This window comes from Panthera uncia (genome assembly GCF_023721935.1).
Source record: "Panthera uncia isolate 11264 chromosome C1 unlocalized genomic scaffold, Puncia_PCG_1.0 HiC_scaffold_4, whole genome shotgun sequence".
In the NCBI taxonomy this organism is placed as follows: Eukaryota; Metazoa; Chordata; class Mammalia; order Carnivora; family Felidae; genus Panthera; species Panthera uncia.
The window spans coordinates 615,813-634,680 of NW_026057585.1; the positions used below are offsets into that span (position 1 = coordinate 615,813).

Sequence of the window (18,868 nt, forward strand, 5' to 3'; positions counted from 1 at the left end):
GGGTTTAAACTTAAGCAACCATCAACTTCATATAGCATACTATATGCAGAAGATGGTTAACCAAATGGTTAACCAAAAATCAAAAACCTAATGGTTAACCAAAAATCAAAAATCAGTGATATGCAAAGAATAAGGAGAAAAGAATCCAAGTATATGACTAAAAAAGCCAGCAAACCATGAGAGCAAGAAAATTATCAGAGAAAACCTATAAAAACAACCACAAAAGAAGTAACAAAATGGCAATAAATACATATTATCAGTAATTACTTTGAATATAAAAGGATTAAATGCCCCAATCAAAAGGCATGTGGTGACAGAGTGGATAAAAAAACAAGACCCATCTATATGTTGCCAGAAGAGACTCATTTCAGACCCAAAGACACCTGCAGCTGTGAGGGGATGGAAAAACATTTCTCACGCAAATATGTGTCAAAAGAAAGCCAGGATAGCAATATTTATATTGGACAAAATAGAGTTAAAACAAAACTGTAACAAGAGACAAAGGATACTATATAATAATAAAGGGGACCATCCAACAAACTATACATACAACAACTGTAAATATTTATGCCCCCAACATGAAACCACCCAAATACATAAAGCAGTTAATAACAAAAATAAAGGAACTAATCAATAGTAATATAATAATAGCAGGGGATTTTAACATGCTACTTACATCAGTGGACAGATCATGCAAACAGAAAATCAACAAGGAAAGAGTGGTTTTGAATGACCCATTAGACCAGATGGATCTAACAGATATATTCAGAACATTCCATACTAAAACAGCAGAAAACACATTCTTTTTGAGTGCACATGGAACAGTCTCCAGACTAGATCACAGGTCACAGATATCAGGCCACAAAACAAGTTTCAACATATTCAAAAATATTGAAGTCATACCATACCATCTTTTCTGACCACATTATGAAACTAGAAATGAACCACAGGAAAAAAAAAACCTGGAAAGAGCACAAATACATGGAGGTAAAATAACATGCTAAGCAAACAATGAATGGGTCAACCAAGAAATCAAAGAAGAAATAAAAAATGACATGGTTAAAAAATAAATTAAAAAAAATTTTTTTAACTAAAGAAATAAAAAATTACATGAAAACAAACGTAAACAAAAAAATGGTCCCAAATCTTTGGGATGCAGCAAAAGGAGTTCTAAAAGGGAAGTTTAGAGGCTCCTGGGTGGCTCAGTCAGTTGAGCATCCAACTTCAGTTCAGGTCATGATCTCATGGTTCATGAGTTTGAGCCCTGAATCAGGCTTGTGGCTGTCAGTGCAGAGCCTGCTTCAGATCCTCTGTCCCCCTCTCACACTCATGCTCTCTCTCTCAAAAGTAAATGAACATTTTTTCATAAGTGAAGTTTATAGCAATACAGGTCTACTTCAGAAAGCAAGAAAAATCTCAAATAAACAACACAATCATACCTAAAGGAGCTAGAAAAACAAGAAACAAAACTCAAAACCAGCAGAAGGAAGGAAATAATAAAATTAGAGCAAAAATAAATGATATAGAAACTGAAAAAAAAAATAGATCTGTTCAATGAAACCACAAGCTGGTTCTTTGAAAAGATCAACAAAATTGATAAGCCTCTAGCCAGACTCATCAATTAAAAAAAAAAAAGGAAGAGAGAAGTCAAATAAACAAAATCACTAATTGTGGGGAATAAGCTTAGGAATCCCCTGGGCTTACACCAATGGGTTAACAAGGCATAAAGAAGTACAAAGCCATAGGATGCTCACACCTGAGTTTGGGTAAACAAGATAAAGACCCCAAGAGAGAGCAGGGGGTTGCAAAGGCACCCAAGATATAGAGGGGATGCAAAGGCCCCCAATACAAAGCTATATGAGGTAAGCAAGATCAGCCCTTCCAGGTGAAAATTACCCCCAATTTAGTACTACAGCAGAAAGCTGCTTTCACAGGAGGGAAGAACCAAGTTAGGTAAACAGTTAAATAGGGCTATAGACCACTGCACTGCGCTGTGGGTGATGCTGCCCACAGTAGAGATGATTAACAAAAGAAAGGTGTCTTGGGGCGCCTGGGTGGCTCAGTCGGTTGAGCGACCGACTTCGGCTCAGGTCATGATCTCGCAGTCTGTGAGTTCGAGCCCCACATCGGGCTCTGCGCTGACAACTCAGAGCCTGGAGCCTGCTTCTGATTCTGTGTCTCCCTCTCCCTCTGCCCCTCCCCTGCTCATGCTCTGTCTCTCTCGGTCTCAGAAATAAATAAACATTAAAAAAATTTAAAAAAAATAAAAAAAAAAAAGAAACGTGTCTTGTTAACCCTGAGGTCATGTGTCCTATCTGTCTCATCCCCTAGGCTAGCTAAGATAAACTGAGGTGGTGCCTCATGTCCACTGTAAACAACCCTATGCCCGGCTGCCCGGTGCCAAGATTTTGTTTTGTATTAACCCACACCCCTAATCCTGAATATCTTCAAAACCCCCTTTTTCCTCATGCCCATGAGTTAATTTTCACTGATTCATTGTCTCTTTGTGCATGTCCATCACCATGTTTGTAAGCCTTCCAATCCTAATAAAAATGGGGCAAGGACACATATTCCAGCCTGTTGTCTTTTCCCAGACAAGATTCTCACTTTTCATCCTGCGTCCTGCTCTCTTACTAGACCAGAGAGAAATTTAGACCCAGAGTCTATGACAACTAATTAAAGAAGAGAAATAACCAACACCACAGAAAGACAAACTATTTTAAGAGAATATTATGAAAAATTATACGCCAACAAATTGGACAACCTAGAAGAAATGGATAAATTCCTAGAATTACACAACCTACCACAATTGAATCAAGAAGAAACAAAACTTGAACTGACCAATAGCTAGTAAAGAAATTAAATCAGAAATCAAAAAAAACTTCCAGGAAACAAAAGTCCAGGGCCAGACGGCTTCACAGGAGAATTCTAGCAAACCTTTAAAGAAGAGTTAAAGTGTGCTTGGGTGGCTCAGTCAGTTGAGTGTCTGACTCTTGATTTTGGCTCAGGTCATGATCTCATAGTACATGGGATCAAGCCCAGAACCAGGCTCCACGCTATCAGCCCAGGGATGCTCTCTCCTCTCTCTCTGCCCCTCCCCTGGGTCGTGTGTGCATACATGTTCTCTCTCAAAATAAATAAATAGTAAAAAAAATTAAAGAAAATAGAATTAATATCTATTCTTATCAAACTATTCCAAAAAATAGACGAGGAAGGAAACATTCCAAATTTGTTCTATGAGCCCAGCATTATCCTGATACCAAAACTAGAGAAAGACATCACCAAAAAAGAGAAGTACAGGCCAAATATCTCTGATGCAAAAATCCTCAACAAAATACTAGCAAATCAAATCCAACAATACGTTAAAAAAAATCATTCACAACAATCAAGTAGGATTTATTCCCAGGATGCAAGTGTGGTTCAATATTTGTAAATCAATCAATGTGATTCATCAACAAGAGAAAGGATAAAAACCATATGATCATTTCAGTAGATGCAAAAAAAGCATTTGACTAAGTACAACATAGTCAACCATCCATGATACCCATTCATGATAAACCCTCAACAGAGCAGGTCTAGATGGAATATACTTCAACATAATAAAGACCTTATATAAAAAAATCACAGTGAACATCATACACAATGGGGAAAAACTGAAAGCCTTTCTTTACCCTAAGGTCAGGAACAAGTCAAGGATGTCCACTCTTACCACTGTTAGTTAACATAGTACTGGAAGTCCTAGCCACAGCAATCAGACAACACAAAGAAATAAAAGATAAAGATAACTGGATTACAAGGTAAACTCAAGAGTATACGCTATACATACTCAAGAGTATATGCTAACTGGATGGGGAGAGGGGTTGTGGAACAAGGAGAGGTCAAAGGTGACTCCTAAATTTCTAACCAGGAAATGGTGCCTCATGTAGAGGCACCTGGGTGGCTCAGTCGGGTAAGTGACAGACTTTGGCTCGGGTCAAGATCTCGAGATTCGTGAGTTCCAGCCCTCTGTTGGGCTCTGTGCTGACAGCTCGGAGCCTGGAGCCTGCTTCAGATTCTGTGTCTCCCTCCCTCTCTGTCCCTCCCCTGTGCACGCTCTCTCACTCTCTCTCAGAAATAAATAAAATTAAAAAATTTTAACAGCAGATTAAATATTTCAGAAGAAAAAAGATTAGTGAACTTGAAGGCATAGCAATAAAAACTATAGAAAACAAAACAAAGAAAAGGGATTTTTAATAATGAGATTTGGAAAGAATAAGAGAGCATCAATAAGCTCAGAGACAATGTAAAGTGGCCTAATATACAAGTATTTGGAGTCCTTAAAAGAAGGGAAGAGGGGGGAGAACTGAAAATATACTTGAAGAAGTAACAGCTTACGATTCTCCAAACTTGATGAAAATTATAAATCCACAGATCCAAGAATCTCAATGAACCCCAAACACAAGAAATATGAAAACATTACATCAAGGCAAATCATAACCAATTTGCTAAAACAAACAAACAAACAAACAAAAAACAGTGATAAAGAGAAAATCTTAAAAGCACCAATAGGCTTGCTCAATGTAGGATGGCCACAAAACTTCAATCTGTAAAAACACATCTACAAAGCCCAATAAAGAGAATCACAAAAAAACAAGGTATGCCTGTATGGCAAAAGATGTACAAGACCCACATTACAAAACATTGCTGAGAGAAATTACATGAGTTAAATAAATGGGAAGATATAACTTTGTTCATAAGAAGACCTGCTGATGAAATACAACTTATTCATAAGAAGACTTCATTTGCTGAGACATCAAGTCAAAATCACAGCAGGTTTTTCTTTTTTGTAGATATTGACAAGCTGATTCTAAAATTCATATGGAAATGCAAAATATCTCTAGAATAGCCAAAACAACTTTGAAAAAGAACAAAGTTCAAAATAATTTTGAAACTAATTATGAAGCCATAGAAATAAACACAGTATGGTATTAGCATCGAGAAAGAACTGGCTTGGGGCACCTGGGTGGCTCAGTTCGTTAATGGTCCAACGCTTGGTTTCAGTTCCGGTCATGATCTCAACGGTTCCTGGGATGGAGCCCGCGTTGGGCTCTGCGCTGACAACATGGAAACTGCTGGGAATCTCTCTCTTCCTCTCTCTCAAAATAAATAAATAAACTTAAAACACACACACACACACACACACACACACACAGAAAGTTAACTAGCTCAATGGCACAGAATACAGAGTCCAGCAATAGACCCAAAGGTATATGATAATCAATTTTTTATCCAAGTGCAAAGACAATTAAATGAGGAGAGCTTTTCAACAAAGGGTACTGAAATAATGGGAAATTAGTGTCATAGATACCAATCACTCACCAAAAAAATGTAGAATGGGGGAGGGGTCTCTCAACTTAGCGCCAAGCTCAAAGCCAAGTTTATTTATCTCTGATAAATCTTTCCCCGTAATGGTCCCTCGAGTTCCACCTTTACTATGTGAGTAGTGACAGAAGTGTGTTGGTGGGAAAACACTATGTAATGAGCATGTGCTGGCTGTTCAGCAATTTTAATAACTATTATGAGTAACTTTTAGAGTCTTAAGTAACTTTTAGAGCCTTAAGACTTCAGGATGTAGGAGGACTGTCGTATATTGGTAAATGTTTAATAAAAGGGAGAGAAGAGGCCCTCATGTGCAGTGAGTGAATACTCCCAGGCAGTGGATTTCAAGCCGCCAGGTGATGTGACTGAAAGTGGATGTTAGGAAGATTTGTGCCTACTATTCCCCCCACACAAATAGGATAGAGGTGAACAACCCCAAGAGCAGATAGTAGTAAAATAATTAGGAAGTTACAGTTTTCAGTACCGAAAACCTTCGTTTAAAAAATAATTTATTTAGTGGAGTGCCTAGGTGGCTCAGTTGGTTGAGCATCTGACATCAGCTCAGGTCATGATCTCGCAGTTCCTGAGTTTGAGTCCTGAGTCAGGCTCTGTGCGGACAGCTTAGAGCCCGGAGCCTGCTTTGGATTCTGGGTCTCCCTCTCTCTTGGCCCCTCCCCTGCCTGCACTCTGTGTCTCTCCCTCTCAAAAATAAATATACATTTAAAAAAAATTTTTTTTTAATTATTTAATTGTAAGGCGACATAACTTAAGTTTTGATAATGGCAGTATTTAAGGATCGTCTAGCCAAACTCTGAATTTTTAAGTCTGGTCCCATGAGCCAGCGCCAGCACACCACTGGCCCGGGGCAGTTTCCTAAGGAAAGTACAAGGTAACTCCAGGTAACTTCTAACTTCGTGACTCCCAATTAAAGAGAAAGTTCTTCGGTGCACTTTTTTCAGTACGCGCAACAAACAGATGACGAAACAGAGGCCAGGTGCAACTGAAGAGTCCATACATGGTGTCAGGTGGGAAGGGGTTTGAGCTCAGGTCTGTTTCCAAAGCTAGCGACGAACACATCCTACGAGTTCCTCCATTTGAAAACAGCCTGACTTCAACTTTTAGTTCTGCCCCGGGATTTAAGGGGGCGCGGAACGAGGGGCAGCGGAAGAGGCAGAAAAGGAGCATTTTAAACGTATAAATGCCCTTTTAGCAGCCGGAAGGCTCTCTACAAATCAGTACCAACCCGATCCCAGGTACGTGTCTGTGGCCTACAAGCCCTTATTCCTACACTTCTCGTGTGCGCTCCTACCTGCCAAGAGTCCTAAGCCTTCTTAAGAGGAGGAGGCTGCTTGGGAACACGATTGCGCAAAGTGCCAAAGCGCGAAGCCGGAGGGCGCGGAAGCTGCAGGGGGATGGGCTGCAACCGCGGTGGAGGAGGGGCGGGGTGGGGCGGGGCCGCCCGTTCTCCCCGCCTCCCGGGCCTAGCGCGGGAGGCCGGCCTACCTCCTCTGCGCCCCAGCGGTCTGGCGGGCGGGGGAAGTGGTTAAGGCTGGCTGCCCCCTTGGGGGCGCCGAGTCTAACGAGATCAAAAGCCGCTGCCCCGCCCGCCTCTAGGCGCGCGCCGGGGTCACGTGCCCCTTCGGTGAATGGGGAGGAGCGGGCGTGAGGGGGCCCAGCACTAATCCGGACCCGAGCCTTGATCGCTGTCGGAGCCATGCTGCGGAGCTGCGTCTCACGACTGCGCACGCTTGCGGTTCAGCGCGGCCTGCCCGGAGGCGCGCCTCTGCCGGCGAAGGACCCGTGGTCGCCGCGGGTGAATCCCGGAGCCGGGCGGCGGGAGCGGGCGGCCAAGCCAGGCTGCGTCAGGGGTGACCCGGTGAGGACTACTGCGCCGGAATGTGGATCAGCCCGCTGACCGTAGAGTAAACGCTAACGTCAGCCCCAGAGGCGTCGGTTTTAGCAGGGGTCGCTTACTTACAGTCCTGAGGTTAGACGGAGAGGGACAGGGAGGGGACTCCGGTATGAAGCAGCGTGCTGGATGCTGGATTCTGGCCATTAGGTCGGGAAATCCCGCTGCTACTGATGACCAATAAAGAAGGGGTCATGGTTCGGGCGAGGTCACAGCAGGCGCCTGGTGGAGCTGGAGTCTGACTTAGCACTCCGGCTCTTGACCATCACATTGTAGGGTCGCAAGAAGAGCAGTGTTTCTCCCTAGAGGTTCATCCTAATCGTCTCCGCTTGACGGAAAATTGTATCCTCAAACCAGTTTGTCACTTTTGGTGAGGTTGTTGTAAGATTAAAATGAGGTAATATTGCTTGTTCTGGTGTTCCTATGTTTTGCTTCACTGACATAGTCAATTAATATTAATTAAGCCCCAACAATATGCAAGGCATTAGTCTCTGATGATGTCTTTATGACAAGTAAGAAAACTCTCAGTTGAGTTTGGGAGAAAAAGATGAGATTGTAAAATTAAAAAAAAAAAAAAATGTACTGGCGCAACTGGGTGGCTCAGTAGGTTGAGCCTCTGTTCAGCTCAGGTCATGATCTAACGGTTTGTGAGTTCAAGCCCCAAGTGGGGCTCACTGCTGTCACGGGGAGCCCGCTTGGGGTCCTCTGTCTCCCTCTCTCTCTGCCCCGCCGCTGCTCGCAACTCTCTTTGTGAGCTCTCTCCCAAAAATAAATAAAACATTTTTTTTAAATGTACTGTATGCTAAAATGAAGTACTAAAGGAACATAGAGGAGGGAACAGCTCTGTATTGAGCTCTTTCTTGTACCTTTTAAAGAATAACGTGGGCGAAGGTGCCTGGGTGGCTCAGTGGTTGAGTGTGGGACTCTTGATTTTTACTCAGGTAATGATCCCAGGGTGGGGTATCAAGCTCTGCATAGGGCTCCATGCTGGGCATGAAGCCTGCTTAGGATTCTCTGTCTCTCCCTCTGCCTGTCTCCCCTGTTCATGTGCACTCTCTCACTCTCTCTCAAATTAACAAACAAACCCAAAAAAAGGAATAATGTGCAGATTGGTTATTAACCCAATACCATCTTTCACTTGGGAAAAGATAATGTCCAGTGCCCCTCTCACAACAACAAAGATAATTCCTTTCTTTAATTAGTCGGTGCCTTGTAATCTGTGTTGAGAATATTTAATAGTAGTATTTATAGGCTTTGTGAGTCTTTTCTTTCTGTTCAGTAACTGAATCTTAAAAGGAGACATATTAAAAAGAAGTCATAACTTGGGGCACCAGGCTGGCTCAATCAGTAGAGCATGCAACTCTTGATCTTGGGTGGTGAACTCTAGCTCTATGTTGGGTGTAGAGATTACTTTAAAAAAAAAAGTCATAACTGCAGTTAACGAGCCCCACCTGAAAAATATATTACCAAAGATCAAGTAAGACTTTTCCTCTTCCAAGGGCTACAAAAGGTAATGTTTGTCCCTAACATTTATCCCTCATGTAATACAGTCTGTGCTGAAAATTTACAAGTGACTTTACATCAGGTATCTCTTAGTTTTCACCCCCTTGAACTGAAACTTTCATTGTTTTTATTTCTCACATCACACTGTTCATCTGAGAACCTAAACTCAACATGCCTATAACTAAAATTAATAGATCCACTTCTACACTTCCCCCTCCTAACACACACACAAACACTAACAAAAACCTCCTTTCTTCTTCCCACCCTAATCTGCAAAGCAGATTGCATCATCCAAGGCTCTCCTACTTCTCTTTCCCCATGATCAGTCTCTCTCCACGTTCCTTGTTCCCAGTATCTTAAATGTTTTTTAAATCTTTTTTTTTTTTTTTTTTTTTTTTTCATTTCTCTCCACCTAGTTCAACTTCTAATCATATCTCACCTGGATCTTGGCGTCAGTCTTTTAACTGCTTTCCGGGCCATTCTTCTCACCTTGGAATTCATCCTTTACAACAGAGAGAGGTTTTTGAAACCTAAATTCATGTTACTGCTTTGCTTAAAACTTTGTAAGGCTCCCCATAGTGGAAAAAAGTGTTTTATCATTCAAATGCCACCTTCATGATTTTTTAAAGACTACCTTTCTTTTCTTTTTCTTATTTATTTTTTATTTTACATCCAAATTAGCATATAGTGCAACAATGATTTCAGGAGTAGGTTCCTTAGTGCCCTTACCCATTTAGCCCATCCCCCCTCCCACAACCCCTCCAGTGCCCCTCAGTTTGTTCTCCATATTTATGAGTCTCTTATGTTTTGTCCCCCTCCCTGTTTTTATATTATTTTTGTTTCCCTTCCCTCATGTTAATCTGTTTTGTCTCTTAAAGTCCTCATACGAGTGAAGTCATATGATTTTTATCTTTCTCTAATTTCTCCTAGCATAATATCCTCCGGTTCCATCCATGTAGTTGCAAATGGCAAGATTTCATTCTTTTTGATTGCCAGGTAATACTCCATTGTACATATATACCACATATTCTTTATGCATTCATCTATCGATGGACATTTGGGCTCTTTGCATGCTTTGGCTATTGTTGATAGTGCTGCTATAAACATGGGGGTGCATGTGTCCCTTCAAAACAGCACACCTGTATCCTATGGGTAAAAGCCTAGTAGTGCAATTGCTGGGTTGTAGGGTAGTTCTATTTTTAGTTTTTTGAGGAACCTCCATACTGTTTTTCAGAGTGGCTGCACCAGCTTGCATTCCCATAAAGACTACCTTTCTTTAATGAGCTTTATCCTGAGGAATAACTTATGAAGTCACAAGTGTGATGTGTTATTTATGTCCTTTGATAATATGCATTTAAAAATACATAAGTCGTTGTCCTTGTGCCACCTAAAATCATCTTTCATTTTGGCCTTTGGAAAACATTGACCTAGCAGATGAAATCTAAACCCTGTGTTAAGGCCAAAGAGCCTCTGCGGTGTGTTTCATCTTCCACGTTGCAGTCCACATCTGGCTGCTATTCTCTTTGCGCCTTACATCCATGAAGACTGAAATCCTGGCAGTGCCCCCAAGGTGTCACACGGTTGTGTCATCTCTCTACACCTTTGCTTGGTGCAACATTCTCTTTCTCTTTAGTGAACTTTGTATCCTTTAGAAATCACTCCATCAGTCCTCATCTTTTTGAAGTTTTCCCTGAGTGTCCCTCCTATGTCTGTATGTACCTCTGTTAGGGTATTTTTCACATCCGAGGCTGCAAGCACTTGAGGGCAGAGCCTAAGTCTTCTCTCTTTGTCTGAACCAGTTGCTGGCATAGAGCCAAGTGTATAGCAGATTTTAAAAAGTTACTGCATTTAGTTGAATCCCACACTTTCAAAGTTGAAATCAGGTAGGAGAGCCCACAGCCAACGGAGTCATTCTTGAGTTATCTCTATCACCCTGGTCCTTAAAAGGATGCTGGGACTGATCCATCCTACAGTTGCCTGTTTAAGATGAGACCTAGGGATGGGCCAAATCCTACACATTCTATTCTACCTTTCAACTGATATATGTTGGTCAGTCCATATTTTATCTGTGATTACTTGTATCTGTTAGTTATTACCAGAATTCATGTGCTTTAATTTTTTTGAGAGAGAGAGAGAGAGTGTGTGTGTGTGTGTGCGCGCCCTTGCAAGCAGGGGAGGGACAGAAAAAGGAGAAAGAGAATCTCAAGCAGGCCCTGTCCTGTCAGCACAGAGCCCAACATGGGGCTCGAACTAAGGAACCTTGAGATCATGTCCTGAGCCAAAATCAAGAGTTGGTTGCTTAACCAACCAATTGAGCCACCCAGATGCCCCAGAATTCATGTACTTTAAAAGCCACGTGATTGAGACTGGATTCTAAGGAAATAATCCAAAATAGAGAAAAAGCTATTTTCATAATGTTCTAATGAACATTTTCATTTAAAGCAGCAAAAAATTGGAAACAGTTTTATTTTTGTTTGTTTTTAAATGTTTTTAATGTTTGTTTATTTTTGAGAAAGAGAAAGAGAGTGTGAGCAGGGAAGGGTCAGAGAGAGACACACACACAGAATCTGAAGCAGGCTCCAAGCTGTCAGCACAGAGCCCAGCAAGATCATGACCTGAGCCGAACTGAAGTCCGATGCTTAACCAAGTGAGCCACCCAGGTGCCCCTGGTAACACTTTAAATGGCTAAGTTAATTAGTTTAAAGGATTATATTCTGTTGAAAATGGTGATAGTTGAGATTAAGGACATGAGAAAGTGGGCACTAAATACTTTTAAGTGGTGAGGCAGAAAAAAAAATCTCTTACTGAAATTACAAGTTTATTAAGAAAGATTACATTTAACAAAAGTTGGTAGAGAGACATCAAAATTTTAACATTGTTTTTCTTAAGATAGATAATAGATAATGGGTGGATTTTTTAAAATTGTTTTTTCTTTCCCAAATTTTCTGAGCTGGGTTCTAAAGATGAGTGAATTCAAAGCCATAAGGAAAAAATAAGGGTACACATTTTGGGCCAGGGAGTGGAGCAGTCTGATCCTGCTCACATTTCCTCTGTGAAGTTGATGCTTTTTCTGTTCAGCCAAGACATTTTTAATTCTGTAGAGTTTTTGAGACAGGCCACCTATAGTGTCCCCATCCAGCCAGGATGAGAGCCAGCGAGGTGTCAGCAGAAGTCTGGTGGGCTGCTTCTGCCGTCATAGCACAGCCTTGCTGTTTTGGTTTCAGGGTGTTGTCCTAGTGTTGTAGATCCATTCAATCTGAATTGACATAGGTGGCTGGAAGTCTAATGCCACAGAGCTGATAGCTTCTGTGATCTTAAATGTTCCAAGATTTCTGCCAAAGTCAAAAGAACCAATTTCCCTTTCTGGTGCCTTTGCTTTGTCCTGCTCCTCTTAGTTAAGTCACACTTTGTCCCCTTCCAGGGCCTCTGCACCATTCCACTTGCTTCCTGGGCACAGGAGTGTTAGTGTTGCTCAGAACTGCAGAGAAATAGCATGGGTGGAAGCTGTGGTTACTATGAACCCAAGCACCTGTCCCCCCAACCTCCTCCTCCTCTTTATATCTCTTTCTTGGTAATTGGTTCTGTCGCTCACTGTGTTGCACAATTCAGAAACCTGGGGTAGGTGCTTGTGTTTTTCCTCTTCCCTTTCTCATCAAAATGACCACCAAGTTCTGCTTCATGCAGTCATAATTTTTCACTTGGGTTACCTCTAAAATCCTCCACGCAGGGTCTCAGATCCAGTCTTGGTCCTTCTCACTATTTGTCATATGATGACCAGATCACATCTTGTCATTTTGGAGTACTGCAGATACAGATCAGTTCAGGCCAACTAGCTTAGTGTGGAAGTTTCTCACAGCCAAGGCTGTTTCTGTCATAGACTTTAAGGCTAAAGTTCTCTCTTGTCTAGCAAGTGAGCGGAACACAGGATTAAAATGCGAGAGATGGCTAATGTCCGGGAAAAGACAAGAGCCCCGAATAAGTGTCCATGCCCCATTTTTATTAGGATCAGAAGGCTTACAAACATGGTGATGGACGTGCACAAAGAAACAATGAAACTGAACATTAACTGGAGGACGTGAGGGAAAGGGGGTCTTGAAGGTATTCGGGGTTAGGGGTTTGGGTTAATACAAAACAAAATCCTGACGCCAGGCAGAAGGTTGTTTACAGTGGACATGAGGCACCACCTCTGTTTATCTTAGCTTGCCGGAGTCCAGCTCTAGCAGGTCCAGGGATTCCCGAAGGATGAACGGCATCAGCGAAAAAGTGAAAATAAAACTAAAATAAAAAAACAAAAATAATGGACACAAACAACAGCAGTGTGTTGAACTGGCTGATTTATTGTGGCAAACATAGCATTATATTTGCTAGTGATTTCCTTGTAGCATACGTCATCTATGTTTTTCTAACATTACCTAATTCTAAAAATGTTCCTATGTCTAATCAACCTTTAAGAAATAACATGGTTATTTTCTCATAATGTTCCCTCCTGCCCTTTAAGATTAATGTCTTACATTAGTTTCATTATGTATCTACATTTATCTAGAATCTGTAAAGCATTTGCTTTGCTGTTTTCATGAAAGGTCATCTATCTCTCAACACCTCAAGTGGAAGAGTTACAGGGACATGACCCCTTAGTTGTTTCCCTGAACCTTTTGTGGTTTGAGGAACAAAAGTGTTCGCCTTGGTCCAAGGTGCCAGGAGGGGGCCAAAAGGGCCTTAGGAACCCACGCCTTATGCATTCTCAGAGGGACAGTGTACCTAGGAACTAATGAACCATTCTGTACTTTAACCGACTAGGTTCAATCAGCATCTGAAATGCCTCCTGGGGGCCAAGTGGGCCTAGGGGTTAGAGTAACTTGTGCCCGTAGATACACTCCTTAGTTGCTGGAGTGGGGCTTTTAAATTCATATGTCCCTATGCTGGCAAATGTATGAGGCTATTCTTCCTTTAGGTAGAGGAGTCTTCACAAGGAGTAGCAAGGGCTAAATGTGGGGCTACACAATTTCCTTGAGGAACCTATTTTTCTTTTCTAATGGTTCTTTTCCCAGGGGGCCTGTCGAGGGCAATTCCTCCACAGACAATACCCCAGGTACTTTTATTAAGGCCAAATTACCTAAAAGCGGGAGTACAAGAAGCTTCACTGTCAGTGGGCTGCCTTACAGTCCCAATCCATCCACAGCAAGGGCCTTGCCATCAGGCTAGGATAGCTCGGCTTCCAGCATTAGCTAGCCTTAGGGGATGAGACAGGTAGGACAAGTGACCTCAGAGTTAACGAGGCACCTTTCTTTTGTTAATCATCTCCGCTCTGGGCAGCTTCACCTACAGCATAGCAGTCTATAGCCCAATTTACCTGTTTACCTAGCTTGGTCCTTTCCTCCTGTGAAAGCAGCTTTCTGCTATAGTACTAAATTGGGGGACATTTTTGCCCTGAACGCCTAATCTTGCTTACCTCATATACCTTTGTATTGGGGGCCTAGTCTGGGTGCCTTTGCACTCCCCTGTCTCTCTTGGGGTCCTAGTCTTATTTACCCAAGCATCCTTTGGCTTTGTACTTCTTTATGCCTTGTTAACGCATTGGTATAAGTCCAGGAAATTTCTAAGCTTATTCCCCACACGTTTCTGTAGCCATGCTCCTCCCCTTGAACTGAAACAAAGCCAGGCTTCTTTTAGGCCTTAGTTTCATCATCTGTAAAATGAGGATAATAATTAGTACCTACTTCATATGGTTGTCCTAAGGCCCCTCAAAACTATGTCATGCCTCCTTGATTTTGCATACAGTTTTCCCTTGCCTACAATACCCTTTCTAGTTTACTAATTTCTGCTTGTCTAATCAAGATTCAAGTCCCTGAACCATGCCCCCCCCCCCCCATCTGAGATAAACGCTTTTCCTGTGCTCTGGCTCCCCGCATACCCTACTGATGACACTTTTTACATGGAGGATGTGTGTCCTTCATCACTTTATCTCCAGTTCCTGGCTCACTTGTGCTTAAGGTTTTTTTAAAAAAGGAATCCACAGACCTGGGAATAATGCTGCTCTGCTAGTAGGTAGTTGGGTGATATTGAGCACATCATTCACCCTCAGTCACCTTCTCTCAAGGAGGTTGGGCCAGGTGATACTTGAAATATGATTTCACTCTAAAATGACAGTTTTCTGGGAAGAGGAGAAGCAGCAAGTTACAATCTCAGAAAATACAATATGTTATGGCACCTCCCATTGTTCTTCATTTTCTCCTCTCTCTTTTTTAGAGGTCATTTTCTTCTGAGGTCATGCATATGGACCTTTCTCTCCCCAACCCCAGTTGGAGCGAGGACATGAGACTTCTCTTTGACCAGTTCATGAAAAAAAGTGAAGACGGCTCTTGGAAACATTTGCCTTCATATAAAAGTAAATTTACTCAAGAGACTGAAGACATCAAAATCTATTTTCCTGGTAGGAACAGCCACTCTCTCATAAAGAATATTTAAGTGTCAGTATAAAACAGAACAGAAGGCACTGGTTACTGATGTGAAAATGTTGGGGTTCAGGAGTGAACAGTCAAGAAAGAATTCTTAAGGCATCTTTGGTGCAAAAAGGGTGGTTTTATTTATTTTTTTTTTTTTTTAAGTTTATTTTTGAGAGAGAGAGAGCACAAGCTGAGGAGGGGCAGAGAGACAGAGGGAGATACAGAATCCAAAGCAGGCTCCAGTGAGATCATGACCTGAGCCAAAGTTGGACACTTAACTCATTGAGCCACACAGGTGCCCCCAAAAAGGGTGGTTTTATTAAAGCACAGGGCCGGACCCATGGGCAGAAAGAGCTTCGTTGGGGTTTCGAGGAATGGCTGATTGTATACTTTCAAGTTGGGAAGGGGTTAGGGATAGCAGTAAATCTCTAAGGAATTTGGGGGCGCCTGGGTGGCGCAGTCGGTTAAGCGTCCGACTTCAGCCAGGTCACGATCTCGCGGTCCGTGAGTTCGAGCCCCGCGTCGGGCTCTGGGCTGATGGCTCAGAGCCTGGAGCCTGTTTCCGATTCTGTGTCTCCCTCTCTCTGCCCCTCCCCCATTCATGCTCTGTCTGTCTCTCTCTGTCCCAAAAATAAAAAAAAAAAAAAAAAAGTTGAAAAAAAAAAACTCTAAGGAATTTGGAAGCAAGGTTTCCAAGACCTTGAGGGGCTAGCTGCTGTTAGGAGAAGGTCATTTATTACTGTCTAATAAAAACTCTGTCATGAGACCCTTCAGATGTATATCAGGGGGTCATATGCTTGGAGGATGATTGCTAACATATATCTTGGGGGACAGGGGGGAAGCGGAGAGAAAGGAAATTTCCTAAGGAACTTTTACAGGACCCTGGAGGTCAGACTAATGTCAAGCTAAGGTTGCCTTTTGCCTCTAGCAAAGTATTAATTAACATCAAGGCAGCTAAGCTTCTTGAGGAAGGTCACTCTGCCTGTCTCAAGTACTTGTCAATGGGCTATAACTTTTTTTATGACCTGCTAACTTTTAAGAGTCAACCTAAAACCCAAAATGGCTTTATGTTGGTCAGCTTCTCTTCTGAACCTTCAGGTACATGCCTGTGGGCAGTAAAGGTCAGATGTCATTATCTTGGGGTCAATCACAGATTGGGGGTGGGGGTGGTTCTGGCTGCCTCAGGGCAGTCCTTATTGCTTGAGGGGATAGTTTTGGTTCCCATCATGGGATACTTTGCCCAGAGGGCTTTTTGCCTGAGTTCAAAGATGAGCTGGAAAGAACTTAATCAATTAGGAAGGTTGAGGTGGTTGAAAGTCCTTCAGCAGTCTCATTTTCCTGGTTTGCAGTTTGACTATCTCTGGTGATGTCATCAGGTGTGAACCCTCTGAGTAGCCAAACTGCAACAGGCAAAGCACTATCCACAGGTGAGCCATTGTGATTTCTGTGAAGTTTCTATCAAAGCAGTTCAGCTTCAGTTTGCAGGGCTTCAGGAAAAGTAGTTTTGTTCTTAGTGATTCCAAGTCAGAAGGGTGGGAGAAAATTAGAAACATTAGTTTGGAGGGTCGGAATTGGATATTTGAGGAAACTAGAAGAATTTAGAATCCAAGTAAATCTATCTATCTATCCAGATAGATAACAGAACCGCAAAGACAGTTAATAGCACTGGGACCTGATATCCGCAAAAGTGCGATATGGAAATATACTTTTTCTCTCTACAGTCACCCATTTGGTTTTTGTTTGTTTGTTTGTTTTAAAGTTTATTTATTTTTGAAAAAGACAGAGTGCAAGTTGGGGAGGGGCAGAGAGAGAGGGAGACACAGAATCCGAAGCAGTCTCCAGGCTCTGAGCTGTCAGCACAGAGCCCGACGGGGGGCGGGGGCAGAACCCATGAACCACGAGACCATGACCTGAGCTGAAGTCGGACACTTAACGCCCCTACAGTCACCCATTTGTATCAGAAATAATCACAGTAAGACTAGTTTGATTGCAAAATAAATCTAGTCTCATTAAATATGACCTGATTATTTACACAGGTGCTGTAAGAATTGTGATTGGCCACATAGGTTTTTTTGGAGTGTTTACTTTTAATAAGGAATCCCAGATCGGACTTTTAAAAGCCACTCACTGTCTTTGCCTATAATATGTATGATTTTGAGTGGATTCTTCTTCTTTCAGGGTCCCCCAAATATTCTGCAGTTCCTCAGGCTGCCAGGAAGCAACCATCTTTGCCCACCTGTAATGCTAGGAACCCAGTAAGCAAAATACCAGGCAGTTTTCTGAAGGAGGTTTTATTGACTCCATAAATTCAGCCTTAATCCTTGAAGCTGTTTGGTCTTATCTGTTTCTATTATAAGGAACAGATTATCTCCAAATAAATAGATTACTGTGAAAATAAGAACACTCAATAAGAGTTTCCAAATTCTGGTGGGATCACATAGGAGAAAGATAAATATTTCAATTCTATATATCTTTATCAACTCATTCAGTCCCATGTAATTAATTCTTGTTTTGCTTGATCTTGACAGCTTTATGAAATGAATTTTCCACTAGAGTTCTGGAAATTCTTACCCAGTTCAGTGGTGTGATCTTAAAGTTATCAGAAACCTGTACTTGTCAGAGTCTTTTTCTTGAATCTCTTAGAAGACAAAGCACTTTTACAAAATCATCAGAATAAAACAACTGTCTGTAAATGACGAAAAGACTAAAAAATAGCCATGGTTAAAGATCTAATGAGAGTTCGTTCTAATGCAAATGACAAGGAAATGTGGTTATTTCTGTGACATAGATTTTAAGATAACTAGAATTATGACTGATAACATTATGCCAGGACATACCAGATTATTAGAAATTTCATACACTTGAAATAGTTCAACATCTCTTCTTTAGAAGGTGTTCTGGGGACCTGCTGGGAAATCCCAGAGTTCGTCTGAGTTCAAAGACTTGATTTGAACTTTGGTTTGGTTTGGTCAAATATCAAAAGTTTTAGAGTATCTTATCAAATAGATCAATGTGGAACAATACTTATTCATTTAGCCAGAGTGATGATTAAAAGTTATCAAAGGCAAACCAGAAAAGTACATAGTTGTAAAAACAAAACAAAAACTTAGATCTTTTAATAGAGAAGAAGACTCCATATCTTAAGTGATCAAAGACCTGAAAAAGACAACACAAAACACAGGAAATTATTTTGGTAAGATAAAAAATTTTTACTTTCTGGGCAGATTACTTAAAAGTAAAGAAAAACATGGGGCGCCTGGGTGGCGCAGTCGGTTAAGCGTCCGACTTCAACCAGGTCACGATCTCGCGGTCCGTGAGTTCGAGCCCCGAGTCAGGCTCTGGGCTGATGGCTCGGAGCCTGGAGCCTGTTTCCGATTCTGTGTCTCCCTCTCTCTCTGCCCCTCCCCCGTTCATGCTCTGTCTCTCTCTGTCCCAAAAATAAATAAAAAACGTTGATGGGGCGCCTGGGTGGCGCAGTCGGTTAAGCGTCCGACTTCAACCAGGTCACGATCTCGCGGTCCGTGAGTTCGAGCCCCGCGTCAGGCTCTGGGCTGATGGCTCAGAGCCTGGAGCCTGTTTCCGATTCTGTGTCTCCCTCTCTCTCTGCCCCTCCCCCGTTCATGCTCTGTCTCTCTCTGTCCCAAAAATAAATAAA

General features: G+C 42.0%; 1 protein-coding gene across 1 annotated transcript in view; it reads left to right on the forward strand.

Moving 5' to 3' along the window:
* Positions 1-6,859: 6,859 nt before the first annotated feature.
* Positions 6,860-18,868, forward strand: part of THEM4 (thioesterase superfamily member 4) — a 28,579-nt gene continuing 16,570 nt past the window's right edge. Inside the window, exons 1-2 of the mRNA XM_049616240.1 lie at positions 6,860-7,234; positions 15,017-15,200. Of these exons, the coding sequence (XP_049472197.1) occupies positions 7,073-7,234; positions 15,017-15,200 (346 nt within the window). The 5' untranslated portion in view covers positions 6,860-7,072. The remainder of the gene's footprint in view (positions 7,235-15,016; positions 15,201-18,868) is intronic.